Source organism: Notolabrus celidotus, chromosome 11, assembly GCF_009762535.1.
Source record: "Notolabrus celidotus isolate fNotCel1 chromosome 11, fNotCel1.pri, whole genome shotgun sequence".
NCBI lineage: Eukaryota > Metazoa > Chordata > Actinopteri > Labriformes > Labridae > Notolabrus > Notolabrus celidotus.
In genome coordinates this window covers 10,618,643-10,645,966 of record NC_048282.1, presented here as the reverse complement: position 1 = coordinate 10,645,966, position 27,324 = coordinate 10,618,643, and the positions used below count along the sequence as shown (strand labels likewise).

Here is a 27,324-nt window from a genome sequence, read left to right as displayed (position 1 = left end):
TGATAATGTCTTAGTTTGAGAATAAACTTGTGACAATGCTGTATGTATGATGAATGTATTCAAAATATGATAGTTATATATATCAACTCTCACCACATTACAATACTAGAACACTGTAAAAGATGCAAAGCTGGTGTCACGGGTATTACTGTAAGAATGGGCAGAGACGAGTTAGATGGGGGTAAACACCTAATCATATATTACTTATTTATTGAAAATGTCATCGATCTATATTTATTAACTTAATTATTTTTCTAATTTTTAATAATTATTTTTATTTGTAATATCTTTATTTGAAAAACACTTTTCTGTCTTGTTTATTTGTAGTCTTTTTAGGTAAGAATGGGCAGAGATGAGTTAGATGGGGGTAAACACCTAATCATATATTACTTATTTATTGAAAATGACATCGATCTATATTTATTAATTTAATTATTTTTCTAATTTTTAATAATTATTTTTATTTGTAATATCTTTATTTGAAAAACACTTTTCTGTCTTGTTTATTTGTAGTCTTTTTAGGTAAGAATGGGCAGAGATGAATTAGGTGTGGGGTTAACATCTTAATTATTTATTGATTACGTTTAAATTACGTCGGCCTATATTCATTAAATTACTAATTTAAATGTATCTGGTTTCTTATTTGAAAGTTATTTTTACTTACTCTTTGAAAAACACTTTTCTGTCTTCTTTATTTGTAGTCTTTTTATAAGTCTTGAAACTGTCTCCTGTTTCTATTGGCTGCTCCAGAATACATAAACACTGTTGTGCTCTCTGATTGGCTGATTTTCAGAGATGCTATGAACTGCATTGTAATTGGTTGCTGAGTTTGTATTTGATATAAATTCTAATTAAAAAGAGCAAATATAGCACACGTGACGATTTGTTAGTGTTTGTGACTGTTTTCGTGTTGTCCAGGGCTCACTGGTGATATCTCACTGTTACAAGACATGGATTTATATTAGAGCTGCTTGAGCTTCCATTACTTTGGCCACCACTGTGCAGTCAGCTGGTTTTAAGTTACAGGGAGTTTTGAGGAGTGTGTTTGGTGCCTTCCTCCGTTCCCCTTCGTCTCCCAGCTGCTTGGCGTCTCTTTAAATATTGACACCGGTGTCCGCCACCTCCAGCAGCAGCCCACAGACCGGGACGTGCCTCCGTGGGGGTATCCAGCTACATCTACCCCGGCCGGCTGCAGCTCCTCCAGTGTCCTGCAGGAGGCGGTGCAGCGGGGCTTCTGTCCATGGTGCTGAAGATTCGGCTGGCTCTGTCCGGGGTGCTGAACACGCTCCAGGGGTTTGCTGGGCTTATTCTGAGGCTGCTGTAACACCGGTCTAGTCGACTCCTGCCCGGTGCCGGTCGTGTATTCCGGGATAGAGCCGCTGCAGGGTTAGGGTTAAAGTGAATCTTCCAGCCCCGGAGATGTCGGAGCGGAGGGGGAGGGGAGGGCAGTAGTCTGAGCGGAAGGTAAGGCTTTATGTCTCCGTGACAAAGAGCATGAAGCTCACTTATTTGTCGGTATTTTCTGGAGTCTGTCGTGCAGGCTTCACGGTGGATTCTTCTGAAAGCAGGGAGGACGGGGTAACACGGTATGTGGGTTGTTGTTCCGAGGATGTCATCGAGATTTCTGTCGGGTTTTTTTTTCCTCCGCGGAGAATAATTCCAGCTCGGTGTGAATGAGCAGTTTTTAAACCGATTATTATTCCTAGTAGTTGTTTCCTACGGCTCCAATGGCGGCTCAGTGTTTCCACAGCCGTTTTTTTACGCTAAATCTAAGTGTATTCCGCCGGTGGCCTTTGTATGTTTGTTGTTTTGTCACTGTGCCAGTTTTTGAGAGGAGAAAGGCCTCGTCCTGGTAGCAGCCCGGCCTACATCTCTCCTGTCACCGTCTCAAACCTTTTGACGCTTTGTAAATTTACCTTTGTTAATTCACATAGAATATCCCTGCTTTGTAAACTTTAGCACATGTGAACTACTTCTAGGTCCTTTAAAGTCAATATAAAGCGTCTCTGGTTCTCGGATGTGTCAAAGATCCCCAAACTGTCATGAGCACCGCTGTCTGCTGTCAAACTGTCACGTACACATACCTTTGTATCCGGAGGAATCTCTGGACGGGCATCAGCGCTTATTTCTGTCATTTATAAGTTGATGTCAGTGCATTTTTCTAAAAAAATATAGATACATTTTTAAAGTGCCTTAGTATTCTAAAATATTTTAACACTAAAAGCTGAATTAGAGACTTTGTTTTTTTTTGCAATTGTGAAAGGAAATACACGTTTTATTATTATTATTATTATTATAGGATACAGTACAGTAGGATATATTATGATACCACCAGTGGTAGACAAAGTACACGTCAAATATTACTCCAGTAAAAGTGAAAGTTGTTCCATCAAATTATAACTTGAGTTAAAGTACTGAAGTACTTGATTTTAAAAATACTTAAGTATTCAAAGTACTTTAAAAATATCTCTAAACTTTGTATTTTCACAATACACAAGTGCAGTCAAGAATACATAGGAGTACATTCTGTTACATTATGTTTATCTAGAAACCATTACTTGAAATCTCTAAAAACTACACCATGGAATTAAAACAGACACTAAGTTACTCCAAACACAGACACCTTAGTTTAAAATTTTCATCTGGAATGAAACAAATGTTATGTAGGACAGTGAATGTTTGTATGTTTGGGCAGAGTGGGAAACAGGGAGAACATTTCAAACAATACATATCATTCTTCATTTCAAAAACCTCTAACACGGGCTGAAGATATGGCCATGGGTGCTCAGGTGGAGAATTATAGCCATCATTACCACCTCTAAATGAACTGCCTGATCTGAGTGAAGTTTGTTCTGTGCTTGCTCCACGTTCAACTGTGGAGAGACAAACAGAACTATAAAAACACATTTTACTGTCTTAGGGATCAGATTTCAGAAAAGAGAAGGACATTCATGAGCTGACGTCAAAGCAGAAGTAGTGAGTAACTAGAGCATTGATAGAAATATAGTGGAGTAAAAAGTACAATAATTGTCTTCTTAATGGTAGTGGAGTAAAAGTAATAAGTTTCCTCAAAAAATAATACTCAAGTAAAGTATAGATACTCAAAAACTGTACTTAAGTACTGTACTCAAGTAAATTTACTTTGTTACTGTTCACCACTGAGGATACCACATGCTACGATATGATACTGTACATTTTGATACACTACGATATAATAAGTGATGGACAAAATGAACAATCTCATTTAAGATCCTCCTAGTCAAATTTTACTTAAATACAAATAAAAGTTACTCAGTAAGATTATTTCTTGAGTTAAAACTCTTCAAAAATACTTAAGTATTCAAACTATTTTTTAAAGAAATCTATAGAAGTTGCTTTTACACAATACATCGATGAACATCTTGCTCTTTTATGTAAATTTAGAAAACTCTATTTGAACTCACATTCTGCAGATTAAATGATTTGCAGCTCAGTAACAGTAGAAACAATAACAGGAACGACCAACCAGAGAATAAAAACAGCGGATAAGTTGCTCCAAGCACAGATAACTTGTTTTAAAATGGTCATCTGGAATAAAACAGATGTTAAACTACAAATTTGGAAAGGTTTTCTCATGTCGGATGGTGATTTTTCAAAGTTTATGCAGTGTAAATATAGCGTTCTTCATTTCAAAAAGCTCAAACATGAGGTGAAGGTAAGGCAAAGGGAGCTCAGGTGAAGAATCGTAGCTGTCATTACCACCACTAAACACTCTGCTTTAGCTCTACATTAAATTTTGAGGAAGGGCGACGTACAGGTACCGCAACACCACTTTGACAAACCACACACAGAGCTACAAGGTTGTCGTCTTTCATAACATAGTGCAGAAAAGGAAACAGAATGCATCAGCTGACCTCAGAGGAAATTTAGAGAGTGACGAGAGCATTAGATATGGTACGATCCAATACATGCTATAATAAGCAAATGTAGCATAGCCTGCATGTGTCTTCAGAAGCACTGTGCATTAAGCTGGTGCACATCAGGCGTCACTTTGTTTTTGCAACTTGCACCAAGCATAACATATCGGCCCCTTCAGGGTTAAAATAAGCGTGACATTTAAAAGCATTGTGTAAGGAATAGCTGCATCCTTTGATAAAAAGAATAGCATCTGTAAGAACTTTATTTTACATTTTCCACAACTATGATTCTCAATAAATGATACATGTGACAGTAAAAAGACTACAGGATGACACGGTGTTGTTGAAAATCATATTCTTACATTTGCAGGACAAAGTCAGAAGACATTAGAGTCACCACTTTGTCCACAGGGGGTGCCAAAACCAACATAAACTGAAAGTTCCTCACTGGAGCTTTAACTGCACGTTTAGTATTGAGGTTTAAGTTGTAGACTCCATGTTTTTAATGATCCCCATCATATAAAATGTACTGTAAGTGCAATGTGCATCAACATGCATGTTTAACTTCCTTTAAATATTAAAATACTTGAACATTTTCCTCCAGAAACACAGAGTTTTACGATATGACTACAGACTTTTTAATTGTCTTAGCAGCAACTAAGGATACATCGAATAATAAACATGAAATTTAGTTACTTCAATGTTTCTGGTTCATAAAGCCAGTAAGCAGAACTTCCTTCTAACCTTTGATTTTTCTCTGTGTGTCATCAGAAAATGAGTTCAGAGGTCAGATACTGAGACACCGGAGGACCAGGGGAGAGCCAATCAACGAGAGAGAGGACGAGCCTCAGCATCAAAGTACCTATCTATCTAACTATCTATGTATCTATCTATCTATCTATCTATCTATCTATCTATCTATCTATCTATCTATCTATCTATCTATCTATCTATCTATCTATCTATCATATTGATCTTTCTCATATCCTTCTGTTCCTCAGATGAGCCAAGAAACAACAGAGACACGAACAAGAACCCGCTCTAAAACCAACCGAGGTCAGAGCGTGCACACACACACACACACACACACACACACACACACACACACACACACACACACACACACACACACACACACACACACACACACACACACATACACACACACACACACACACACACACATCTGATGTAAAGTGATGCTGATGTGACCTTTCCTGTTGTGTATTTATGGAATACACTCAGAGCCCAAAATTAGCTGTTTTCCTGAACTGACCCTGAAATTGACACGATGCATCACTCAGAGATTTAAAAACAAACTAACACGTCTCCAGACAGTGTGAGAGTTAGACCTGATGCCAGACCTGATTGCATTTTACTGTTTTCTACTCTAGATACTTCAGATATAGCAGCTTTGACTTACAGAGAACTCATGAACGATTGAGTCGTTAACTGAAACTCAACCAAATCCTTTCTTCCGTGAGTCAAACTGAAGTTTTTGCGCCAATGAATAAACCTTTGGCATGTTCCCTGCATAAACTTAGAGTACTCAAAGTGTTTATTTTGTAAATGACGGCAGACTCCTGATGCATGTTGTTCATCATCTAATTTCCAACAGACATACTTTGAACTTTGGTTTCTTTAAATAAGAGTCAAAAAATGCAAACAAACTCATTCATTTGCAAAAGTACATTTGTTGCAAATATTTTGGTTGTAGACTTCAATGGCCAAAACTAGCTTTTCTTAAATCAATCAGTCAATCAATCTTTATTTATATAGCGCCAAATCATAAAAATGTCATCTGAAGACTCTTTTCAAACAGATCAGGTCTAGACCGTACTCTATGTTCTACTATTAACAAAGACCCATCATCAAGACAGGACAAAATCCAGTCCTAACTCACAGACAGGACTCAGTCTGATCTCATCTTAATCCACCATGAGCAGAGCACTTTTCAGCATTTATTAAGTTACAGTGGCAAGGACAAACTTCCTTTAACGGGCAGGAACCTACGAGACAAGGCAAGGCAGGAACCTACGAGACGAGGGAGCTCAGGGACTCCAGAAAGGACTATGGTTAGTAACTTTAATGGGACAGGGAGAGTTAAAGTAAGTGACAGGCAGACAGGGGAGAGAGAGGGAAAGACAGGATCCCAGTGTGTCAGTTCTCCTGGCAGTCTAAGCCTATAGCAGTCTATAGAAGTGTGAGCCTATAGAAGTCCAAGCCTATAGCAGTTTAAGCCTATAGCAGTCTGAGCCTATAGAAGTCTGAGCTTATAGAAGTCCAAGCCTATAGCAGTCTAAGCCTATAGAAGTCTAAGCCTATCGATAAACAGTGTCCAGTGTAGATTTCATCATGCATGGGTCACGTTTTGAGGCTTTTAAATCTGCGTCTAACGCCCCTCCTGCTCCCTTTCTCTCAGCGTCTTCAGAGCTTGCAGGACAGGACATGAAGCAGGACTTAAGGTGAGTGATTCTAAACTTTAACAGCTATCATAGTATTTTAAAAAGGGTGTTTTATTTGAATGAAGAGTTAAACTTTGGTGCTGTGTGTCAGCAGCAGCTGCCCCACCCCTGGATGTGACGGGAAAGGCCACGTGAGCGGACGATACTCACGGCACAGGAGGTACGATTCAATATATCTCACTTATGCATCGCAGCCAGGAAGCATGCTACCATGGAGGTGTAGGCTAACCAACCTGCATGCTTTTTACTTATAGAAGCACAATCAGCGAGAGACACATCCACTATTATTACACACATGCACACGAAAGACAGTGAGAGGACTGAGGTGGTGTTTTTTTGTTTCAAACGATGCATATAGTCAGATTTTTTTTGGGTAAACGTTTGTAATCTTTATCTTCTCTCATTCTCTGCTGGTTTCTTTTCAAAGAAATGATCAAGCTGTTGTTTTTTTCTGTTCTACATTAGCTTATTTGATGTCAGCACGTTAACACATACACTCCTGCTTTCCTCAGCGCTCTGGGATGCCCACTCGTGAAGAAAAGAAAGCTGGAGGAGGCCGAGGCCGAGGAGAACCAGTTGGCTCCTAAAAGGAGGAACCAGCCTGCTAAACAGACGCCTGACGAAGGCCTGAATGCAGAGAGTGATGTAGCAGAGGAGGAGGAGGAGCAGAAAGAGGAGGAGGAGGAGGAAGAGGAGGAAGGAGGGGACCTGAAAGAGAAGAAGAAAAACAAAACGAAAGGACGGTCCGAGCTGGCAAATGGTGAGTGAAACCGAGAAAGTGAAATGAAGAGGAGTCGTTGTAGTGACAGGGTCGAAATGTGTTCATGTTCTCTGTAGTTTTACAGGATTTCATTTCAACCAGATTCATCTTGTTATTTTCAGCCAAACACTCTTCTCCTTCATGAATGTTTTTATAGTGTCTATCAGATGAACAGTCGGACATGCGGTCAACTTTTCTTAAGCTTTATATGCTCTGAGCTGAAGACAAATAAAAGCATGCAAAGATGAAAACAGTGACACTCTTAACATGCAACATATTTAGCAGGTGCTGTCATCCTAACGTTCAACATAAAAATGTTACATGTAATCATGTTTACAATAGCAAGTAAGGTGCAAACAAAGCAGCACCAACTTGGAACATTTAGGCTGATGGAGAAAGTTTTGAGATCAAAGTTGTGAAAAATTCTTGGAACACCATCAGGCTGCAGAGATTCAGCTGCCCTCACAAAGTGCACTGCAGAAACTGAACTAACTTCCTGACAGTGTGTCTTAAGTATATGCCAACACTGCAGAAACTCAAAACTACTTACGTTATTTTGTCTTACTTCTAATAAAACTTAATGCAAAGCCACGATCCCCTGATGAACCTCGATCTTTTTCATCAGTGTGTCTAACATTTTGCAAACACTGCAAAAAATCAAAACTAAGCAACTGTTTCTGTTTTATAAAGTCTTATTAGACTTTAAATGAAGCCACAGTTGCCTGACGATCCCTACATGTCTGCTTTATCTAAAAATGTGTACTCTTTAAAGGTGCTAAAAACGTAACTTCCCATACAGGGTGTCTGAGTGCATTCATTCTACAAACACTACAAACACTCAAAGTTTTTTTTTTGACATATTTCGACTAAAAAGTCTCATTAGACTTAAAAAGCTGCAGTCTCCAGATGAGCGTCTTATTTTAAGACATTAAGCCAAAAATAAAGATTGAAGTAATCCAAGTGATTAAAACAAAATCTGTCAATGGGGAAAGAAACATGTTATTGTTAAGTTCCTTAGATTAAGATATTATTCTATACACGTAACTTTTACTACCCTATTGGCAGATTGTTTTTTCATTCCAAGCAGTTACAGGTCCTTTTTGGGGCTTGTAATGTCTTTAAAATAATGTATAAATAAGATGGTTATCTGTGCTTGTCGGTGTCTGTGTTTTAAAAAAATATATATTTAGATTATTTCATCATTTTCAGAATAAAAACAGAACATAATTTTGAGGCTCACTGTATTTACAAAGCAGATTTTCAGACAAAGATATGCACTGTCTTCCCCTCCCCCAAACATGGAAGATTTAATAAAAAAATAAAAAAATAATAAAAATAGTAATAATAACTGTATACAATAAAATCACGACCATCAATTAAGAGAAGAACAAAAAGAATAATATGAATGATATTAATATTAATTGATAGGACTTTTGTTGCGCTTTTCTAAGTACTCAAAGATGCCTTACATGAAGTGTGAAAAGTACAAATGAAATACAAAAAAAACAAACACAGGGAGGGAAATAATAATATTAAGACAAAAAAAGTTCTTAGTTTTGTGTTTTTGCAGTGTTTGCAGAATGCATGCTCCTAACACACCCTGCTTAGTGAGTTAGTGAAGAGCAGATGTCACAAAGTGAGATTAAACAGCAGAACAGAGAGATCACAAACCGACATAAATACAGACAAGCTGAATTAAAACAGACGTGGAGAGATGAAATAAAGACTGAACTTGTCTTCAGCTGCTTTTTAAAGATGTCCACAGTCTCCTTTAGTTTTAGTCTGACCTCAGAGTCCTGCAGGTGTATGACTCACAAACGTCTGAAACCAGATTCTGGATCTGAAAAGAAGACCGGTATTTGAGCTATGCCATGCACTGCAAAAACTCAGATCTTGATTTCTCCTTTAGCAAATATTTTTTCTCAATAGAATTAAACAAGAGCTTACTGTGGGGTTGTAATATCTTAAAATAAGATCTCTATCTGGACTCTTCCGGTTAATGTGACTTGTGTGACTACAAACAGACAAAAACACTTGCTGAGATTTGAGTATTTGCAGTGTCGTTCAGAGGCTGTTTTCCAATCTAGCTTAGTCTGACGTATTTTTCTTTAATCTGATTGGAGGAGAGGCGTCCTGTTCCATTCATGGCAGCAGTTTGGTGAGTCTGTGATCACCTGAAGACACACAGGATGCAGGAATGTCCACTTTGTTGTTGAGTTGTGGAGCAAAAAGTAATAATGTGTTGGTTTTTTTCGATGCACTGTTTTTAGAGCTGTTATATAAAGGTGATGTCACACACCTGCAGCCTCTTGCCTCTGACTGAAACACAGCAGAGCTGATTTTCAGAACAAGAGAGGCGACTGTGGGTCAGAAAAGATGAAATAACATGTAAAGTTGCACCAGTATTCTGCAAAAACACTGATGGGGTGCAGTAAGACATCACTTTTTTTCAAACTGGCGATAGATAAATGTTTAATATATGCATTTTAGGATGCATTAACTCTTTAGTGGGACAAGTTATTACTGGATGCAACTGTAGAGTGAGAATAACGACATCCATCTGTTCTTTGCATCCACAGCAGACTCCCCCCAGGTGATCCAGGACCCAGAGCAAACAGAAACAGAAGCTTCTCATCCAGCTGAAGAAGTCCAGAATGAAAGCGTCCCCTCAGAAACCGAGATTATAACGGAGAATGAAACTGAGAGTGAGAAAACGATTGAGGAAGAGAAGCCGGCGATCCTCGCTGAAGATCTTCAGCAGGAGGAGGACACGGACACAAAAGAGGTGGAGGAGGTGGTTGTAGATCAGCAGGTTACAGAGGAGGAGCCACCGGAGCAGGCTGCAGAAGAGAAGGAGGTCATAGAGCTGAAAGAAGCAGAAGAAGAAGAAGAAGAAGAATTAGAGGAGGAGGAGGAGGACGCAGCAGAGGAAGAAGAGGAAAAGGTGGAGGAAGAGCAGCAAGAGATGCAGGAGAGCATTGTACAAGAGCGACAGATGATGAGCCAGGAAAACTCGGATCACCAGTACTCCAGCGGGGACTACAACCATCAGGCCAAAGATCTAACAGAAAGGCAGAGTAAGAGGGAGGAGCTCGAGGATGAAGAGGAGGATGAGGAGGAGGATGAGCAGGACGAGCAAGAAGAAGAAGAGGACGGAGATGAGAGGGAGGTCCACCAAGAGGTCCACACTCTTTACACTTTGAGCCCACACACTCAGGGATCCGAAGCCGAGGATTCAATACGGGAGGAGAAGGTCAGCACCCCTATGACTGAGGAAGAGGAGGACGACGAAGAGCAGGAGGAGGAGGATGAGAGGCAGGGGGAGGAAGAAGGAGAGGTGCTGGTGGAGGAGGAAGAGGAGGACAGAGAGTCCAGCAAGGGCTCTCCAACAACAGTGGTCATAGAAGTCCGCTCCGAGGAGGACGAAGATGAGGACGATGAGGAGGAGGAGGAGGAAGAGGAAGAAGAAGAGGAGGAAGAGGACGAAGGAGAGGAGGAGCAGGATCGTGTCTCAGAGGGCTCGGGGATCACAGACGACTCGGAGAACTGGGATATGACTCGGGGGAATTTGGGTCTGCTGGAGCAGGCCATTGCCCTGAAGGCGGAGGAGGTGAAGGGGGGGCAGGAGTCCCAGAGCTCCCCCGAGTATCACCCGTACAGCTCGTCCAGCAAGAGCTCTGAGCCATCCACGGCACCGCGGCGCCCCTCACACTACAGCAAAGGTACGTCTACTGTCACTACGACCAAACACAACAAACTGACCTTTTATTTAACATATAAAGACACGTTTCCACCAAAAAAAACAGGAACTTTCACTCAGTTAGAAAGGTTCCTCCAGACTTTTATTGTCCATGTGTCCGATGAGATCTAACAACCCTTAAAAGTAGTCAGTTTTTGTTACTAGACCAGAGTGTTTTTCTTTTTACCTTGACATGTTTCAACTACAAACTTCCTGCAGTCTTCTTCACACTAGTCCACAAACAAGAACTGTCTTACTATAAAGCCCAAGATCCACAGGATGCGTCGCGTTACGTTACGGCTGCGCCGCGCACGTCGCAGCAAATAGGTTCCCATTCAAGTCAATGCTCTAGAGTCCACAGGGCGCGCTGCGGCGCGTCTCAGCTCCGTCTCTGGAGCGTTCCGCCGCGCCGCTCTGCCAGAGATACGCGGGGAGTCTATTTTCGCCGCTCCCCGCGCCCAGCACGCGTCAATCGACACAGAAATGATCGAACTATCCCGGAAGTCAGGCACGAGGATCGTATGCAACATCCGCTCACTTTCAAAATAAACACCATGTGCAAACACAAGATCGTAAATTTCACCACTTCTTCAACATTACGTCATAACCTGTGGCATCGGGCCAGACGTCAGTCTCAAAAGATATCCGACACCATGGACGAGGAAAAGTTTATACTGTGTTGTTCTCGCGCGTTTTGGAGTTCTCGAGGGATCTTGAGTTTCCTGCTCCGGAGTGCGCGCCGCTCCAAACACGCATCCTATGGACCAGGGCGAAAGCCCCGGGACGGAGCAGAGCCGTGTCGCAGCCGTAACGCGGCGCACACGCATCCTGTGGATTCCCCGAGTAAGTATGCGATGTTAGACCTAATTAACCTTTTTGGACTAACCCATTAAGATCTCATGAAGACATGTGAAGAGTTGTCCTCACCCAATCAGAAATGATCAGCACCACAAAGTCTGTGTACTATCAGGGACGAAACATAGTTCTTGGGACTTTACTTAAAACCAAAAACACAGGCTAGAATCCCTTACAGTTCCTGGTCCCTGGATAAAGTTCCTGCAATGGAAACACAGCTTTAGACAGTTTATCAAAAAGGGGTTTGGCCTCCTGGTTTCCACTTGTGTAACTTTCTTGGAAGCACAGGCTGCAGAAGCAAAAGTGAAACCATTCAGTGCATGTCATCCCCTCTCACTCCAGAGATGGTCTGTCTCTTTTCTGTCGTCCTTTCAAATAAAAAGCTACAAAAGTATTCTTTAAAAAGAGAAGCCTTTGCAGACAGGGGTGTATGCAATCTGCACTCCCTCCAATGGCACGCAGGAGGGAATGCACTGGTTGCAAGGTATTACATCATGAGTGTATGGACTAAAACACTAGTTTCAAGCGTCCTTGAATGTAGCATGATGCATTTTTGCAAACTATGGTGCAATTTCAGTCAAATTTGATGTCCAGAGACACAGAAGTCTCGTTCATGCATGCACTAATGAACTTTTGCATAAGTTTTCAGGGTTTTTTACACATTCCTTTACAGCGAGGGGGGTAAATCTAGGGTGACATGGAAAGCGTTTCAAAAGTCAGAGTGTACGGTTCACAAAACGATGATTACAGAGAAACAGAGACCTACACTGTGAGGACAGTTTTTGCATTTCTATCACTGCTGCATGCAAAAACACAGATGTGCAGACATCTTCATTGTTCTCCTTTTTTAACCTTGGATGTTTTTTCAACCCATTATGAGTCACACTTCAGGGTTCGCTCTAGTCACATGACATGACTGAAGTTTTACTACAAAGCTGTCAAGAAAATGTCTGGATTAAGTCAGGGTGAAAATTTCTGCTATTTGCATTCAAACATGGCAGCTTTCACCCTAAATTTGTTGGAGTTTTCAGGAGTTTCGGCTCAAAATAATGACCTTCAGAATACAAATCAAGGACTTCTTATATTTCACACTGTCTACAGTTTTAACACATAGGTCACCTGACTGAAAAAGAAGAGGCTCGTGTTTTGCTAATTTCTCTTGTTCTCTTTACTCATTGCTTATTTCTGTTTTCTGTTCCCCCAATTCAGAGAAGAAGGAAGTGAAGTGTCCGACCCCCGGCTGTGATGGTACAGGTCACGTGACTGGACTCTACCCTCACCATCGAAGTCTCTCTGGGTGTCCTCACAAAGACAGAATACCCCCGGAGAGTGAGTGCACGTTACCTTTTATCAAATCACATGATCACCGCTGAAGAAACCTGACTCTGCTGATGTTTATTCTCTTTTTCAGACTTTTTTTTTCAGGTATCAACATTGTGGGAGCTTTGAGATTCAAGGCCTAGTTACTTTTTGCTATTATTATTACTACCACAACTTTAATTACTAATATCACTGCTTCTTTCCTCTTTTACAGAATTAACTACTAATTATTTCATATACACTCCGGCTCGCTGGCTCTCTACTTCTTCTTAATAATCTAATAACTGCTGAATGAGTGAATCCTGCTGCTGAATGCCTCTTTCTTCATGAATAACTTCCCTTACTTCTGCTGATTGTTGGTGTCTATTGTGTGTCTGTAGTCCTGGCCATGCATGAGAACGTCCTGAAGTGTCCGACTCCCGGTTGCACAGGCCAGGGCCATGTAAACAGCAACCGCAACACACATCGCAGGTTAATGAAACACACACACATGCATAATACAAATGTAAACTTTGGCGCAACTATCACAACAACTTCATGCAAGTGTTGACATCCATCTTCCCTCGCAGTCTGTCCGGCTGCCCCATCGCTGCAGCAGCTAAGCTGAACAAAGGACAGGACAAGCAGGTTATTCTCCAGCCGTCATCCAGCGAACCCTCTTCCAACTCTGACAGAGTGCTCAGGTCAGACTCATAAACGTGATATATGCATGCAATTGTGTCCGTGTCACATGAGGGGTAACAAACTCTCGATGACCTCTCTTGCAGGCCTATGTGTTTCGTGAAACAGCTGGAGATCCCTCAGTACGGCAGCTACCGGCCCAACACAGTGACGACCACGCCCCGCGCTAACCTGGCCAAGGAGCTGGAGAAGTACTCAAAGGTGTCGTTTGACTATGCAAGCTTTGACGTCCAGGTGTTTGGAAAGCGTATGCTCATTCCAAAGACGCCCAGCAGCACTGAAACATCACCCAAAGCCTTCAAATGTAAGCGCTGCACACTTCACCGCCACACTCCACTTTTTTATTTTGAATGCAAGTTCTGGAAGCAAACATATGTGTTTACCAAACGATGCAAGAAGTTTTCTCCGACTTATGATTGATACTCTCAGTAAATACTGTAAGAGATCGTCTTGGGTCTCATGCAGGTGGGTTTTGATTTCAAAAGGACATGTGCATAATCAATTCTGCATGTTTGAGCCTTAAATATATGTTGTAGGATGTTTAATGCTCTGATCAAAAGCAATTATCTAAATGTAAGAGCAAAATGAGTCATCATCTTTGTGCAGCATTTATAAACCAGCACGCAGGAATGAGTCATTCATGCACATCCATTAATCTATTTTAGGGAGCGATCAACCTTTTGTTCAGACAAATTAATTCTTGTTGTCCTCACCTGCTCGCCGTGCAGCACTCTGTTAAACACTCTGCAGATTAGCACATAGAAAGACTTCATTACTGCAAAGCAGAACGACAGCTGAGGGCCTGATTCACTGAAGGATCATACAGCTTTTGTAACCGCTAAACCTGTGCAAGTGAGACGGAAGAGACAGTTTGCAAAGCACAAGCAAAGGGTTAAATATATCACAAATATTGTCTTTGTGTGCCGGTGCTGTTTGCACTTATTTAGAGGAACTATTGTGCAGACATGTGGGGCTGAATTGGAGTGAAATTTTTACGCTCTCTCTTAAGAATTGGTGTTTTCTTGGCTCTGCAGCATTAATAAAGGATGTCACGCTCAAACAATTCCACCTCTAGACGACCTAAAAATTATAATTAAATATAAATAAAGTCTGTTAGAATTACTTTTGCATACCTTTTAATGTTATAATCAGAGGTTAAATCAGTTTGTGGCTGTCCATGGAACAACCCCGGAACATTCAAGCACGCTTCTCCACATGTGAAGAAACGGTCTAAAGCTGCACAACTTGATTTTATCTGCACTAGCTTCTCTTGGTTGCTGCAAGGAGGGAGTTTTATCATAAATAGTGAAAGTGGCATGACATCCAACATGAATAGTAAGACAGATCTGAAATCCATCAGCAGAGAATGGAGATGCTGACTCATGTTTGAAATGAGATGCAAACGGGAGCAAGCCGCACAGCTGCAAAACTTAATGGTTGTGTTTGCACTTATCATCAGCGCATTATGATTTGTGCATTAGAACGTGAGATGCTGCAGATATGGATGCACAGTTCTCGGTGCTACCAATGAATCCCCCCTCAGTGGAAGTGTGGTGGGAAGTGGGAGTGAAAGCAGCAGCATAGCAGGGCTAGCCACATTTAGCTCACACATGTACTGATAGGTCTAAAGCTGCACAAATGTTCTGTTCTCCTGTCCTTGTTCCAGTGAATTCATTCTCTCACTATCCCACACAGCTAAATCATTCCCTAAGGCCTCCTCCCCCAGTCACAGTGTGTCGGGAGGCTTTCCGAAGAGCGCCTCGTCCTCCTCTGGTTATGACTACAGCCAAGACGCAGAGGCAGCTCACATGGCAGCGACAGCCATCCTCAACCTGTCCACACGCTGCTGGGAGAGACCCGAGAGCCTCAGCACCAAGCCCAGGGAGCCCTGCGCCAAGGTGAGCACGCTGGATTTCAGACTTACAGGATTTATTTAGACTCATTTGGCTCCTCACAATCTTCCCACGGTGCTTCCTCACATCTCATTGGTTTGCAAAAGAGACTTAACGTACCCTCTGATCGTGTGTCTGCACCCTGCAGGAATCGGACATCGAAGTGGACGAGAACGGCACCTTGGACCTCAGCATGAAGAAGACAAAGCGGGAGGGCATGCTGCCTCCAGAGCCTTCACCCTCCTCGTCTTCATCCTCTCAGCTCATCTCAACCACCTTGTCTCAGGGCCACACTCAGCCGGATTGGGAGGGGCCGCTGGATTTCACCAAGCCCAGTGGAGTCAAAGAGGAAGACCATGAAGATGTACGGCACAGAATAACTGAAACACAGAGTCAAACACTTTCACTACCTGTAGTAACCTGATGATCTGGCACACAGGTGGAGTATGCGGCTCCCTCGTACACCTCATCGGACTGTGAGGAGGAAGACCCGGAGAACCTGGAGGACAGGAAGTACCCCGGTGAGGTCACCACCAGCAGCTTCAAGGTCAAGTTTCAGCCCAAAGACAAACAAAAAGAGATTCTTGTGTAAGTACACCTCTTATTCAATCAATCCTTTTTTCACTTCTCCTTATAAAGGTGTCTTTTAGGGAGATGAAGACTATCTTAAAGTCTGGATTGCTCAGATTAACTCACCACTAACCAACCCTTAACCGACCCTTAACCAACCCTTAACCAACCCTTTACAGCTCACCACAGAGATAATTTCTCTGCAGTTTCTGCATGTCCGATTTTTTGTTTAAGAATGTTGTTGTTTCTGTTTGTAGTCAACGTGTATTTGTCTGCTGGTGGAGAACAAAAAGGAGGGCAAAGAGGATGCAATGCATACAATCCTGGATCACACCAGCTCTCAGCTGATGCATTTATTAATCCATGTGAATGAACATGTTATGCAAGTGTGACTAAAAATGTGCTCAAAATTAATCTCCAACTCTATTCTTACATTTCCAAGTTGCTCGTCGGATTGTAAACTATTGCCAAGCCCTGAAAAGTTGGCACTCGCTTAAAGAGACATTGCGTAGTCCGACAAAAGTAGACATTTTCGAAGATTGTTTCAGTAACATCCTCCATTTCTTCATTCAAGAGTTAGCAGAGAACCAAGCTTCAGCTGCAGTCACTGGACACCATGCACACAAAAACCAAACGACTCTGCAGACACTCGAATTTATCAGACCTAGATTGTCCAGGACATGAACCCTTGATATTGCCAGTTTGTGATAAAAAGAAAACTGCAAGTTGTGTATTCAGTGTGACAAAGCTCATACTGATCTGTGAGTGTGTGTCTTGGCTCTAGATGTCCAACTCCAGGCTGCGATGGCAGCGGACACATCACTGGAAACTACGCCTCACATCGAAGGTAAGCTTTCTATACAGTGTATTCCACTGACAGAGGATTATTTAAGGATAAAGTTTTTTTTTAAGTTATTTTCTGAGGAACTAAGGATTAAAATGTGATAAATTTGACTTTGATATTTTGTGTTTACCAACAATAAGACAAAAGTGTGCTCTACCTCCTGAAAAGACTCACAAATCTGATTCCAGCCTGTTAAACTGTGGCGTGAATCACATCAGGCCTCACAGAGTCTCACCTCTGTTAACTCATACCCTCCTGCCCCTCTCTAATGAATCTGTTATTCATGTAAGTCTTGGATCAAAAACGGCAAATTTCTCCGCTTAAACAAGCCACAAGTATGCAAAATGTGCAGATGTGTTGAGTCCAATATGTTGGAAGTTAGAAAACTGGTGGATAAGAGCATAAAGATGAGAGCCTCTGAACCCCTCTGTCGACACACTACCTGCACAGAGGTCTGCATGCTACTATTTCATGTTAGTCAAATATTATTTCTTGCATATGATTCATACCCCGAGTCCTGCTGCTGTAGGAAGCATTGCGGTTAGGATCACAGACTGTTTTTGAGAAGTAGATGTAGCCTCCAGGTCTGAAACCGACATTCTCTCTAACTGTCAGCAGGGGGCGCACAGCTGAGAATCTTACCCTGATACTGACTTAAGGTGCCGTGTCCACTGCAGCCATTTTTTTGTGCTAGCAGTGCCTAATTTCTATTCAAACCCGATGTGAATCAGCGTTTCCAGCGCTCAGCCTCTGCAGATTTTTGTCTTAGCTTGAAAACCAACACTTTTGGAACACCGCCGCACTCATCAATGTCACTTCTTGATCACCAACCAATCAGAATCAAGAACGGGCGGGGCTTCTGATATCAGCTTTGTCAACAACAATGGTGGTGGTCTGTACGGAGGAGAAAAGTTATCACACTTGTTTTTTTCGAGGTACAATTTCCAAGTTTAGAGCAGCTGCTAATGCTCTGACACGATTTCTATCAATAGTTTTTATAGTTTCTTTTTAAAATGCTGTTGAATGAAAGCAAGTATGAAGCATACAGAGCATTAAAAACAGACCCAACAGTCTTCTCTCTACGGTACTACTTAGGGAAGCGGAAGTACTGCAGAACTACTTTCGTAACCTAGCAACAGTAAATGCTGGTGAGAAGCGCTCTGAAAATGAAGTCATGGGCACTCCTAGCACAAAAAACTGCGGCAATGGACATGGCACAGATCAATTGTTTCGCTGGTTTTTCTTCGTCTTCTGCAGCAAAATAATCAAATTATTGAGCACAAAAATGGTGCCATGTGTAGTCCAATAGGAACTGCTCATCTCATTTCAAGCTGGCAGTGTTATTCCTGGTTTCGGGAATAGACTTTATGTAGTCTCAGTGATGCCACCTATTGGTTCCTGCAGGCATTGTAAAGCCTAAAGAAGGTGGTCGCCATATTGGAAATGTTGACTCTTCTAGTCAGCCTAGAAACAGACAAAGAGGTGTAGCTGAGGCAAGCTTTTAGCCTCTTGGCTTTGACATAACATCTTTAAAATATGTAAGTTATAACAAATAAAATTCAATCGAGATGCGGAAGCGTATAGCATTCACATAAGAAAAAAAAAAAATCTGCTTTGTTTTCATGAATTAACGACATAACCAGCGCCTCAGTTGCACTCCTTGGGGATCCAGTCTTTTCAGCAATTGTCTGATTGTCTCTTGAGTCACAACCAAGCGGCAGACTCCAGTCTCAAAACATGAAGCCCATGCAGAAGTGTTATACACTGCAATTCATCGAGTATCCGCTTGAGGCTGGTTGCAGAAACGACGTAAACCACATACACACCCATTCAAAGAAGATGATCTTTGCAGCATTAATTAACATGTTTACAGCCTGGTTCAAAAAATGTCTTGGCTCTACGTAGCTCATTTCTCTATCGGCACACACTGTACAGGGGATGAATTTTTTTCTAACGCAGCAGTTCAGAACATATTAAGATTACTAGTTTTGCCCATTTAAGGACATGACTGACTTGACTGACAGGCGGGAATGCTATATCTGTTGGCTAGGAGGCTCAAAGCCTGCCTCTTTACCTCACACTAATTTTGGTTGAGTTCAGCATTTCCAAAATGGCTCCCGCTGATCATTGGCTTCAAAACAGCACTCAGGAACAGATGGTTGATGTCACAGATACTACGTCCATTATTTAAGCAGTCTATGGACACAACGTAGCCAGCTTGAATGCATTTCAGATACATCGTCTTATATCCATGAAGCATATCTGCTCAGCGGATGATGGAAAAATATTGCAATGTGCAGCAGATCAGAACGAGCCTTACGTCTAAACAACTGCAAAGTCATCAGACACTTCGCAAAGTTGATAAACTGAACAACCGGGGCATGCATAGGCTACCTTAACGTTTGGCCTTGAGGTGCTGTTGGGATTTTACAATAGCGGTATCTTGTTGATTCAGAAAAAAGAGCAGAGCTTTTGTTCTCATGTGAATGCAACATGCTTCCATAAGAAATGGTTCTTTCAGCCTGAATATTTTTTTGGCACCAGGCTGTAAAAATTCACTTTTCAATATCGGCTCTAAAGGATACAGCCTCTCGTGGGCACTTGAGGTACTGCAGTTGTTTTGCACTCTACATTGGTTGCTGCTTGCCCCCCTAAGTTTCCACTCAGCCCATTGATTTTACATTAAATTGGCATCATTGATATATAAGTTGCCTCTACTGCTCCAGCAAATGTCCCCAAATATGAAAGATAAGGTCAGCTGTTTTGCTGAGATTTCTTTTATCAGAAGACAGAAGCTTTCAGTGCCCCCTGGAGGTTTCACTGTGATACTACATGTAGCCATAAAGCCAGGTGGTCACAGCTATGAATCACGGCTCCATGTATTGTCCAAGTTTTTTCATCTCTGGCTCCAAAAAATAAACAATAACAAACCGGCCAAGTTAAAAATAATGCTTTAAATGTGGTGTCTACATCTACTTTGACAGTCTATGAGCAATAATCAAAATCTATTTCAGTCTATAGGTTTGAGATCTGTTTGATAAGCCCTTCTCCTGTAGTGATTTATTGTTCAAATTTCATCAGAGTTAATTATTCTACTTCTACTCTCACACATTCTTTGTTCATTATTTGTCCTATCCAACTTTTCCACTCCTCTAAACTTCAGATAATAAGCTAGCTCCTGTTCTCCCTGTGTGTGTGTGCTGTCCGGTCCTGTCCTGGCTCTCTGTAGTCCAGGTTCAGGTCCCGGCTCTCTCCTTCACTCATGCTCGGACATCCTGTTCTCAGTCTGGTTTTCTGACGTTCTCTCTCTGACCTATCTTCCAGTCTGTCAGGCTGTCCTCTTGCTGATAAATCACTTCGGACCCTCATGGCTGCCCACACAGCTGAACTAAAGTATGTCTGCTTTCTCCTGTCTCTCACCTCCAACATGTTCACTGAGCACTCAGTCTGCAGCTACGGCTCTGTCCCTGCTCTCTTTTTAACACAAATATTAACAAAACAGTAAAAATTAAATCACTTTTTCAAATTCTAAACCCCAAACAATGAGTCCTGATTATGTAGAGAGGTATTAATCAGATGTCTGTCTGTAGTCTGGTTATAATAAACTTGTATAGGTTGAAATAGCATGTGTGTGTGCCTCAGGTGTCCGACTCCAGGTTGTGATGGATCAGGCCACATCACAGGAAACTACGCTTCACACAGAAGGTAGGAGCTCTCCACCTGTCTGACCTACCTGCTCGTTACACCGTCAAGTGATTCATACTGACTTTGTTGTTCCTCTCTTCCAGCCTGTCTGGATGCCCTCGAGCCAAGAAAAGTGGAGTGAAAGTGACGCCCACCAAGGACGACAAGGAGGACTCAGAGCTGCTGAGGTGAGGAGCTTTTATCAACCCAATTATAGAATGCAATAATGAATGTTATCTCTGGTTGTTTAGCACCTTTTTAAGAGCAGTACCAAAGAGCTTTACAGGAAAAAAACTTCAGGTTATGGTTTCTGGTACATCTAAGTAATACTGACCAATCAGGTGTCAGCAGGCTTTGGCGCATGCAAAAAAGTTGTCTGTATGGAGAGCAAAAGCAGGCCATTTATGATAAGGACAGGAACTAGGTTCCTAAGTAAATCTATGATGCAGGAAGAAGACCATGGCATTTTGGGGGTAGCAGAAAGCCTGATTGTGCTAACTTGGTGAGCAAAGCTCAGAGTCTGAGATCACACCTACATTTTGGCCAGAATTTGTAACACTGAGGAACAAGTCGCTCCAGTCCTCCTCAAGTCACTCATTGGTCAGCTTTGAGGAGCCACATAAAGGGCGCTCAGAGTGGATGTCATTCAGCCAGCATTAAATAACAGAGAGACAATCCATGATATACAACTTCAAAATACTCCTAAGTGTAATATAAAGCTGTGCATTATCTGCAAAACAGCGAACGTTACAGATAAATCAGACCCAAAGGAAGCAATGTAAGGAAAAGATAAGGACCAAAAACTGATCCCTGAGGAACGCTACACCAAACTGTATCAAAGTTGTCCTAATTGAACTTATCTTGGATTTTGAAAAAGGTTTTTTAGCCCTCTGTCCTTTATTTGCTTTCAAACAGAATAGGCATGTTGTCATGAATTTAACCAAACACATTTATGCATCTCAGATATTAGAAGTGCTTCCAATTTTGATACTTATTGGTATTTGCATGACTGGACATTATTTCAACTTTGCAGGAAGACACCTCATCATCCGTGACAATATAAGACTGAGATAAATGTTCCTTTTACTCACCAGAGACATTCCATGATGTGACATTGGTCTCTCCTAGTCTGGATTTGTGTTTAAAGTCTCTATCCTCCATTTTTGTCTTCAGGTGTCCAGTTCCGGGCTGTGACAGTCTTGGCCACATCAGTGGGAAGTACGCCACCCACCGCAGTGCCTATGGCTGTCCGCTTGCAGCACGTCGGCAGAAAGAAGGTCTTCTTAACGGCACTCCATTCTCCTGGAAGGCCTTCAAGACCGAGGGTCCGACATGCCCAACGCCAGGCTGTGACGGTTCAGGACATGCAAATGGAAGCTTCCTTACACATCGCAGGTATCCTGAACATCTGACAGAGCAATGTAGACGCAAACTCAGATTTTATAGAGTTTTAACAGTCTTTCAGGACTCTATGAACCATGATTCTGATCAGCCCACTCCTCTCAGTCTCTCAGGTTGTCCACGAGCTACAGCCAACAAGAAGAGAACCAAGTTCCCTGGAGACGAGTATATCACTGCAAAGTTCAGAGCCAGTGATGGTAAGAGACCGAACAGAAGGACTTTCAATGTATCTCTCCACAGTTAAATCAAGTTGTTGTTGCCGCCTCACTTTAAGTCTACAGATATGAGTGATGATCTAAGATAAAGAAGTTGTCTATATGCTGTGTGCTAACACTGTGTTGCTGTTCTTGCTCAGTTCTGGACAATGACGAGGACATCAAGCAGCTCAACAAGGAGATCAACGATCTGAATGAGTCCAACTCAGAGATGGAGGCCGACATGATGAGCCTGCACACTCAGGTGAGCTCTGCTTTACTGCTGCTGGAGGCTGTTGGTTTGATATTGGTCATAGGCAAAGACTGAGTGCAGAGATAAGAGTCTATAAGAGGTCTGTGCTCTGTCTGCTTCAGATCTCATCCATGGAGAAGAACCTGAAGAACATGGAGGAGGAGAACAAACAGATCGAAGAGAGAAATGAGGCCTTGTTTGTGGAGCTATCCGGCCTGAGTCAGGTGCTGATCCGCAGCCTGACCAACATCCGCCTGCCAACAATGGTGAGGATAAACAGCAAGGATGAGTTTCTTTCTGCTTCCTAGCATCTCATCACCAAAGCCTTGAGCTGTCTCAACTGTTAGAAGACAAGTGGAAGATATTATGAAGATATGCATGAACATGTTGAATCTGTATCTCAGGGTCTGGATTTTAGTCTGAGAAGTGTTCTGGTCTCTGTCTGTAGTCTGAGTAGTAGTAGCAGGCTTCTGTGTCTGCAGGAAAAACAGTCTGTATGGAGAGCAACAGCAAGTGTTCCAGAATTCTGAGATCAAAGACAGAATTCCAGAATTCTGTTTTTGATCTCAGAGTTCTGAGAAATAACTGAACACTCTTGAAGAAAGTCAGACCTAAAAAAAACATCAGTGTCTCTAATCCTCTTTCATAGACCTCCATTCAACAAACAAACTCTGCTTGTAAAAATAGTTTTGTTTCCTCTTGAGGACAGACCTGAAAAAGCTTGATTTTTTTAGCAGACAATTTAAGACCTGTTAATCGCAAGTTTAAAACCAGAAAAACGACAGTGAAGCCTCTAAGTACTTTACTTTTTACAGTGAAACTGAGACCTACCTGAAACAAAGGTATGGCCTTACTCCAGGGGATATAATGAACTAAGAAATGTCGGCATTTCTTAGTTAATTCAGGTAAATAAAAGACAGGGTGCTTAAAAACATTTTTGAACTCTAGTTTTGACATGTGTGGTGTTCCACAGGGATCAGTTCTAGGTCCTTGTCTTTTTCTTACAATGCCTCCTTTGGGTCAGATTTATCTCTAACATTCGTTGTTTTGCAGACGATACACAGCTTCATATAACACTTAGCAGTATTTTGAAGTCGTATATAAAGGCTTATCTCTCTGATATCAAACTCTGAGCTCCCTTTGAGCTCATCTCTGTTTAGGTGGTAGATAACATAACAAAGATAACGTTTACTATCCAGCTTCCTTCTACACATTTATGTTGTCATCTTCCTGTGGAGCATGCACAAAATGCTGAGGCCAGTTTGGGGGCGTGTTTGAGGTGTATACATGCAAGAGTAAATTGATCCCCCACCACATTATCGAGGTGTTAGTCTGCCTACCAGAAATTTGAATTTGTAGGTTTCAATAGGACTGACACGTTTACATGTTTTCCAGTCCAGTTGTAGTCAGACTAAGGCAATTAATCAACTTTTTCAACATCATTTAAATGTACTGAGTATCGATATTGGTATCACTAAGGGCAAAAATGAGTGGAGATATCGACGTATCAGACATTCCCAAAAATCCACTATCATGCATCCCTATGTATGACCTAAACTTGTAACTTTCTGACGTGTTTGTATTCAGCAGGAGCCGCTGTCCGAGCAGAACTTTGACGGCTACGTAGAGACCCTGACCCACATGTTTACCAATAAAGACTGCTACCAGAACCCTGAGAACCGGGCTCTGCTGGAGTCCATCAACCAGGCGGTGAAAGGCATTGAGGTGTGATGAGGAAGAGGAGGAGGAAGAGGAGGAGGAGCGTGCGGGGGGAAGGCAGGGCTTCACAGTGACCAACCTTTTCTTTCCAACCCCTTTAGATACTGTATGTAATTAATTCTTCTCATTTGGATCTTTCCCATCCGTTCTTTGCGTTTGTTTGCTGTTTGCATGTTGCTTTTATGACGGTATGCGTGACTAGATGAGGGTGTGGGTGTAAAGCGTGTGGTGGCACACCGGAATCAAACTGTTACTGTGAGCGAGGGTTAAAACAGAACAAAATCAGGAGTGCAGTATGCAGCGTTAGCGGAGCAGATCCTTTAGTTAGTGAACATTTCCCATCTCCACTCAATAATGTCGATAGTATTCTATATGAGCATAGTGATGTTGCACCTCCAGGACTAGTTTGTAGATTCATTCTTAATATTGCTGTGTAACTATTTAAGTCCTTTGCAGATGTTGGTTTAATAACTTATTCATTCATGTCTGCTGTATTTATTTTGATTTGTTGGCCTATTTATTATTCATTATCTATTTATTAACGTTTATTTATTTCAAATCGCTACCTGAGAAGATTTTAAAACCAAGAGACAGGAATCATTTCCTCTGCATTGTTGAACAAAGAGGAAATATTTTAAGATATCAACTATGAATTCTTTTATATATCTTATTATTTATTTAAAATACTGGAATCTTTTTAAGTGCAAATATTTTGTAACTGAAAGTTTTTTAATAATTTTCTAAGATTTTTGTTGTTTTTTTTGGTTCTTATGTTTATATGATTTTTCCTTTTTATTTTCACAAACTATTTTGAGTACATTGCAATACACTGGGAATTATGAGCTGCACATATTTGGTATTTATTTGGTGATGAAGAACAAAGTGATGGTGAATATTTATTTTGTATTGTCTATGTGTTAATGATGGCTGTGTATGGATTAGTCTTTAAGTTGCTCTTGAATAAAGGTTAACCCGCAGTAAACGTGGACTGGACTCACTCATTTTTTGATTCCTTCAATCATCCTTTAATGCATTTTATTTGTGGCTGTGCACAAACACTTAGAGTTGTTTACGTCTGGTGTAAAAAATAAATAACAACAATAAAAATATAAAATAACAAATGGTTCAGACTCATAACCGAGAGGGTGAAAACTGTACTCACACACACACACTGTACGAGCAGCAGAGAGGAGCATGTGACCTGGTAAGTGATAACTTAATAAAAAACTTGAAGCCTGGTGTTCCGAGCTCTTTGGTTCATCTTTGATTTTTCATATCTTAAAGCGCTCATAGTGCCCTATTACCCCTCTAGAACACTACGCTCCCAATATGCAGCTCTGCTCTTCATACCTAAAGTCTCTAAAAATAGTATGGGAAGTTGAGCCTTTAGCTATCAAGCACCTCTCCTTTGGGATCATCCATCAGTCAGGGTCAGGAGCCAGACACCCTCCCTACTTTTAAGAGTAGGCTTCAAACTTTCCTTTTTGATAAAGCCTATAGTTAGAGCTGGATCAGGCTTGGACCAGCTCTTAGTTATACTGCTATAGGCTTAGACTGCCAGGGGAACTGGCACACTGGGATCCTTTCTTTCCCTCTCTCTCCTCTCTCTGCCTGTCACTTACTTTAACTCTTCCTGTCCCATTAAAGTTACTAACCATAGACCTTTCTGGAGTCCCTGAGCTCCCTTGTCTCGTAGGTTCCTCTGGATTTCTGCCGTAGACGGCCTCCTGCTGTGGACGTACCAGACTCCAGCTGCTACTACTACTATCCATCTCACAATTATCATCTCTCTCTCTTTTCATCTCCTCTATCCCTCTCTCCAACTCAGTCTCAGCAGATGTCTGTCTAACATGAGTCTGGTCCTGCTGGAGGTTTCTGCCTGTTAAAGGCAGTTTGTCCTTGCCGCTGTAACTTGCTAAATGATGCAAAGTGCTCTGCTCATGGTGGATTAAGATGAGATCAGACTGAGACCTATCTGTAAGAAGGGACTGGATCTTATCGGGTCTTGATGTTGGGTCTTTGTTAATAATATAATATAGAGTACGGTCTAGACCATTTGGAAAGAGTCTTCAGACAACATTTGTTGTGATTGGTTGATTTAAAGGACTGCACATCAGACTGGAGTCCCTGTCTACAGTGAAAAAAAATGACATTTATGTCCCATAAATTCACTACAGTTGTTACTAAACTCTGAAACCTTCTCATTGCGCAGCTCTCCTCCCATCATCCACAGCATATTTCTGCAGCAGCATCTGTTTCATAGCCTATGATCTGTGTCTATTATGTTCTTAGTTTCAGGGGTGCTGTTGCATTCTTAAGTTTCATCTTAAGAAGCTACTAAATTGTAGAAATAATAAATACTACAAGTCTTGCATTGCTTACTTCTGCACCAGTTAAAAATATCCAGGTGGTTTAGTCCTCTGGCTCAATAGCTGACTTTGGTTATGATGTAGCAACCTTTATCAATAAATAGATCTCTGAGCTCTGACTGGGCTGATGATTTAAAGACCAAAATCTAACATTTAGCTGAACACTAGATGATGTCAGGATGCAGAGTAAGTCTCTCCCATCAGAGGTTAGAAATGCAGAAGTTAGATTATTTTTGTGAGATTATATTTAGTTTTAGATTATTTTAACTACTACCAGAGCAGCTTCAAGTGGTGATTGCAAAGTTTCATTCTGCAAAACATCTTGAGCTCATACAGCTTTTTTGTAACAGGAGTACAATTCTGAAACTCTGCCTGATCAATTGAAAGTTACTGCAAACTTCATCATGTTTAAGAGTCACCAAATCCTGGTTAATCTAGCAACAAACCTGCACTTATGTCTGATTCCTTGTACTTATTGTCAGGCCTAAATGTGTTCTTTATTGTAAAATCATTCCTGGTACCTACTCTGCTCGTGGATCTAAATACAACTTACATCGTTTTTCCCTCCTCTATCGTCGGTTTAGGTTCGTCCTGCAGTGATCATTTAAATGCATCTATATTTCCGTGCACCTCTGGCTCTAATGCATCAACATCTTTACTTGTTGGAAAGATGAGATCGACT

The 27,324-nt window shown here is 41.5% G+C and overlaps 1 protein-coding gene across 2 annotated transcripts; it reads left to right on the top strand.

The window, feature by feature from the left end:
* Positions 1-1,230: 1,230 nt before the first annotated feature.
* Positions 1,231-25,261, top strand: myt1a (myelin transcription factor 1a). Of its 2 annotated transcripts, XM_034696097.1 has the most exons (23): positions 1,231-1,464; positions 4,668-4,754; positions 4,898-4,952; positions 6,319-6,361; positions 6,456-6,521; positions 6,874-7,121; positions 9,701-10,843; positions 12,925-13,044; positions 13,416-13,506; positions 13,605-13,718; positions 13,803-14,020; positions 15,412-15,614; positions 15,757-15,972; positions 16,048-16,196; positions 16,963-17,025; positions 20,347-20,415; positions 20,665-20,727; positions 20,811-20,894; positions 21,880-22,101; positions 22,213-22,304; positions 22,463-22,566; positions 22,677-22,820; positions 24,142-25,261. In XM_034696097.1, the coding sequence occupies exons 3-23, from the start codon at positions 4,898-4,900 to the stop codon at positions 24,283-24,285; spliced, it is 3,651 nt and encodes a 1,216-aa protein (XP_034551988.1). In that variant the 5' UTR covers positions 1,231-1,464; positions 4,668-4,754; the 3' UTR covers positions 24,286-25,261. The 2 variants fall into 2 exon arrangements, with proteins under 2 accessions (XP_034551988.1, XP_034551989.1); XM_034696098.1 differs by lacking the exon at positions 20,347-20,415.
* The last annotated feature ends 2,063 nt before the right edge of the window (positions 25,262-27,324 follow it).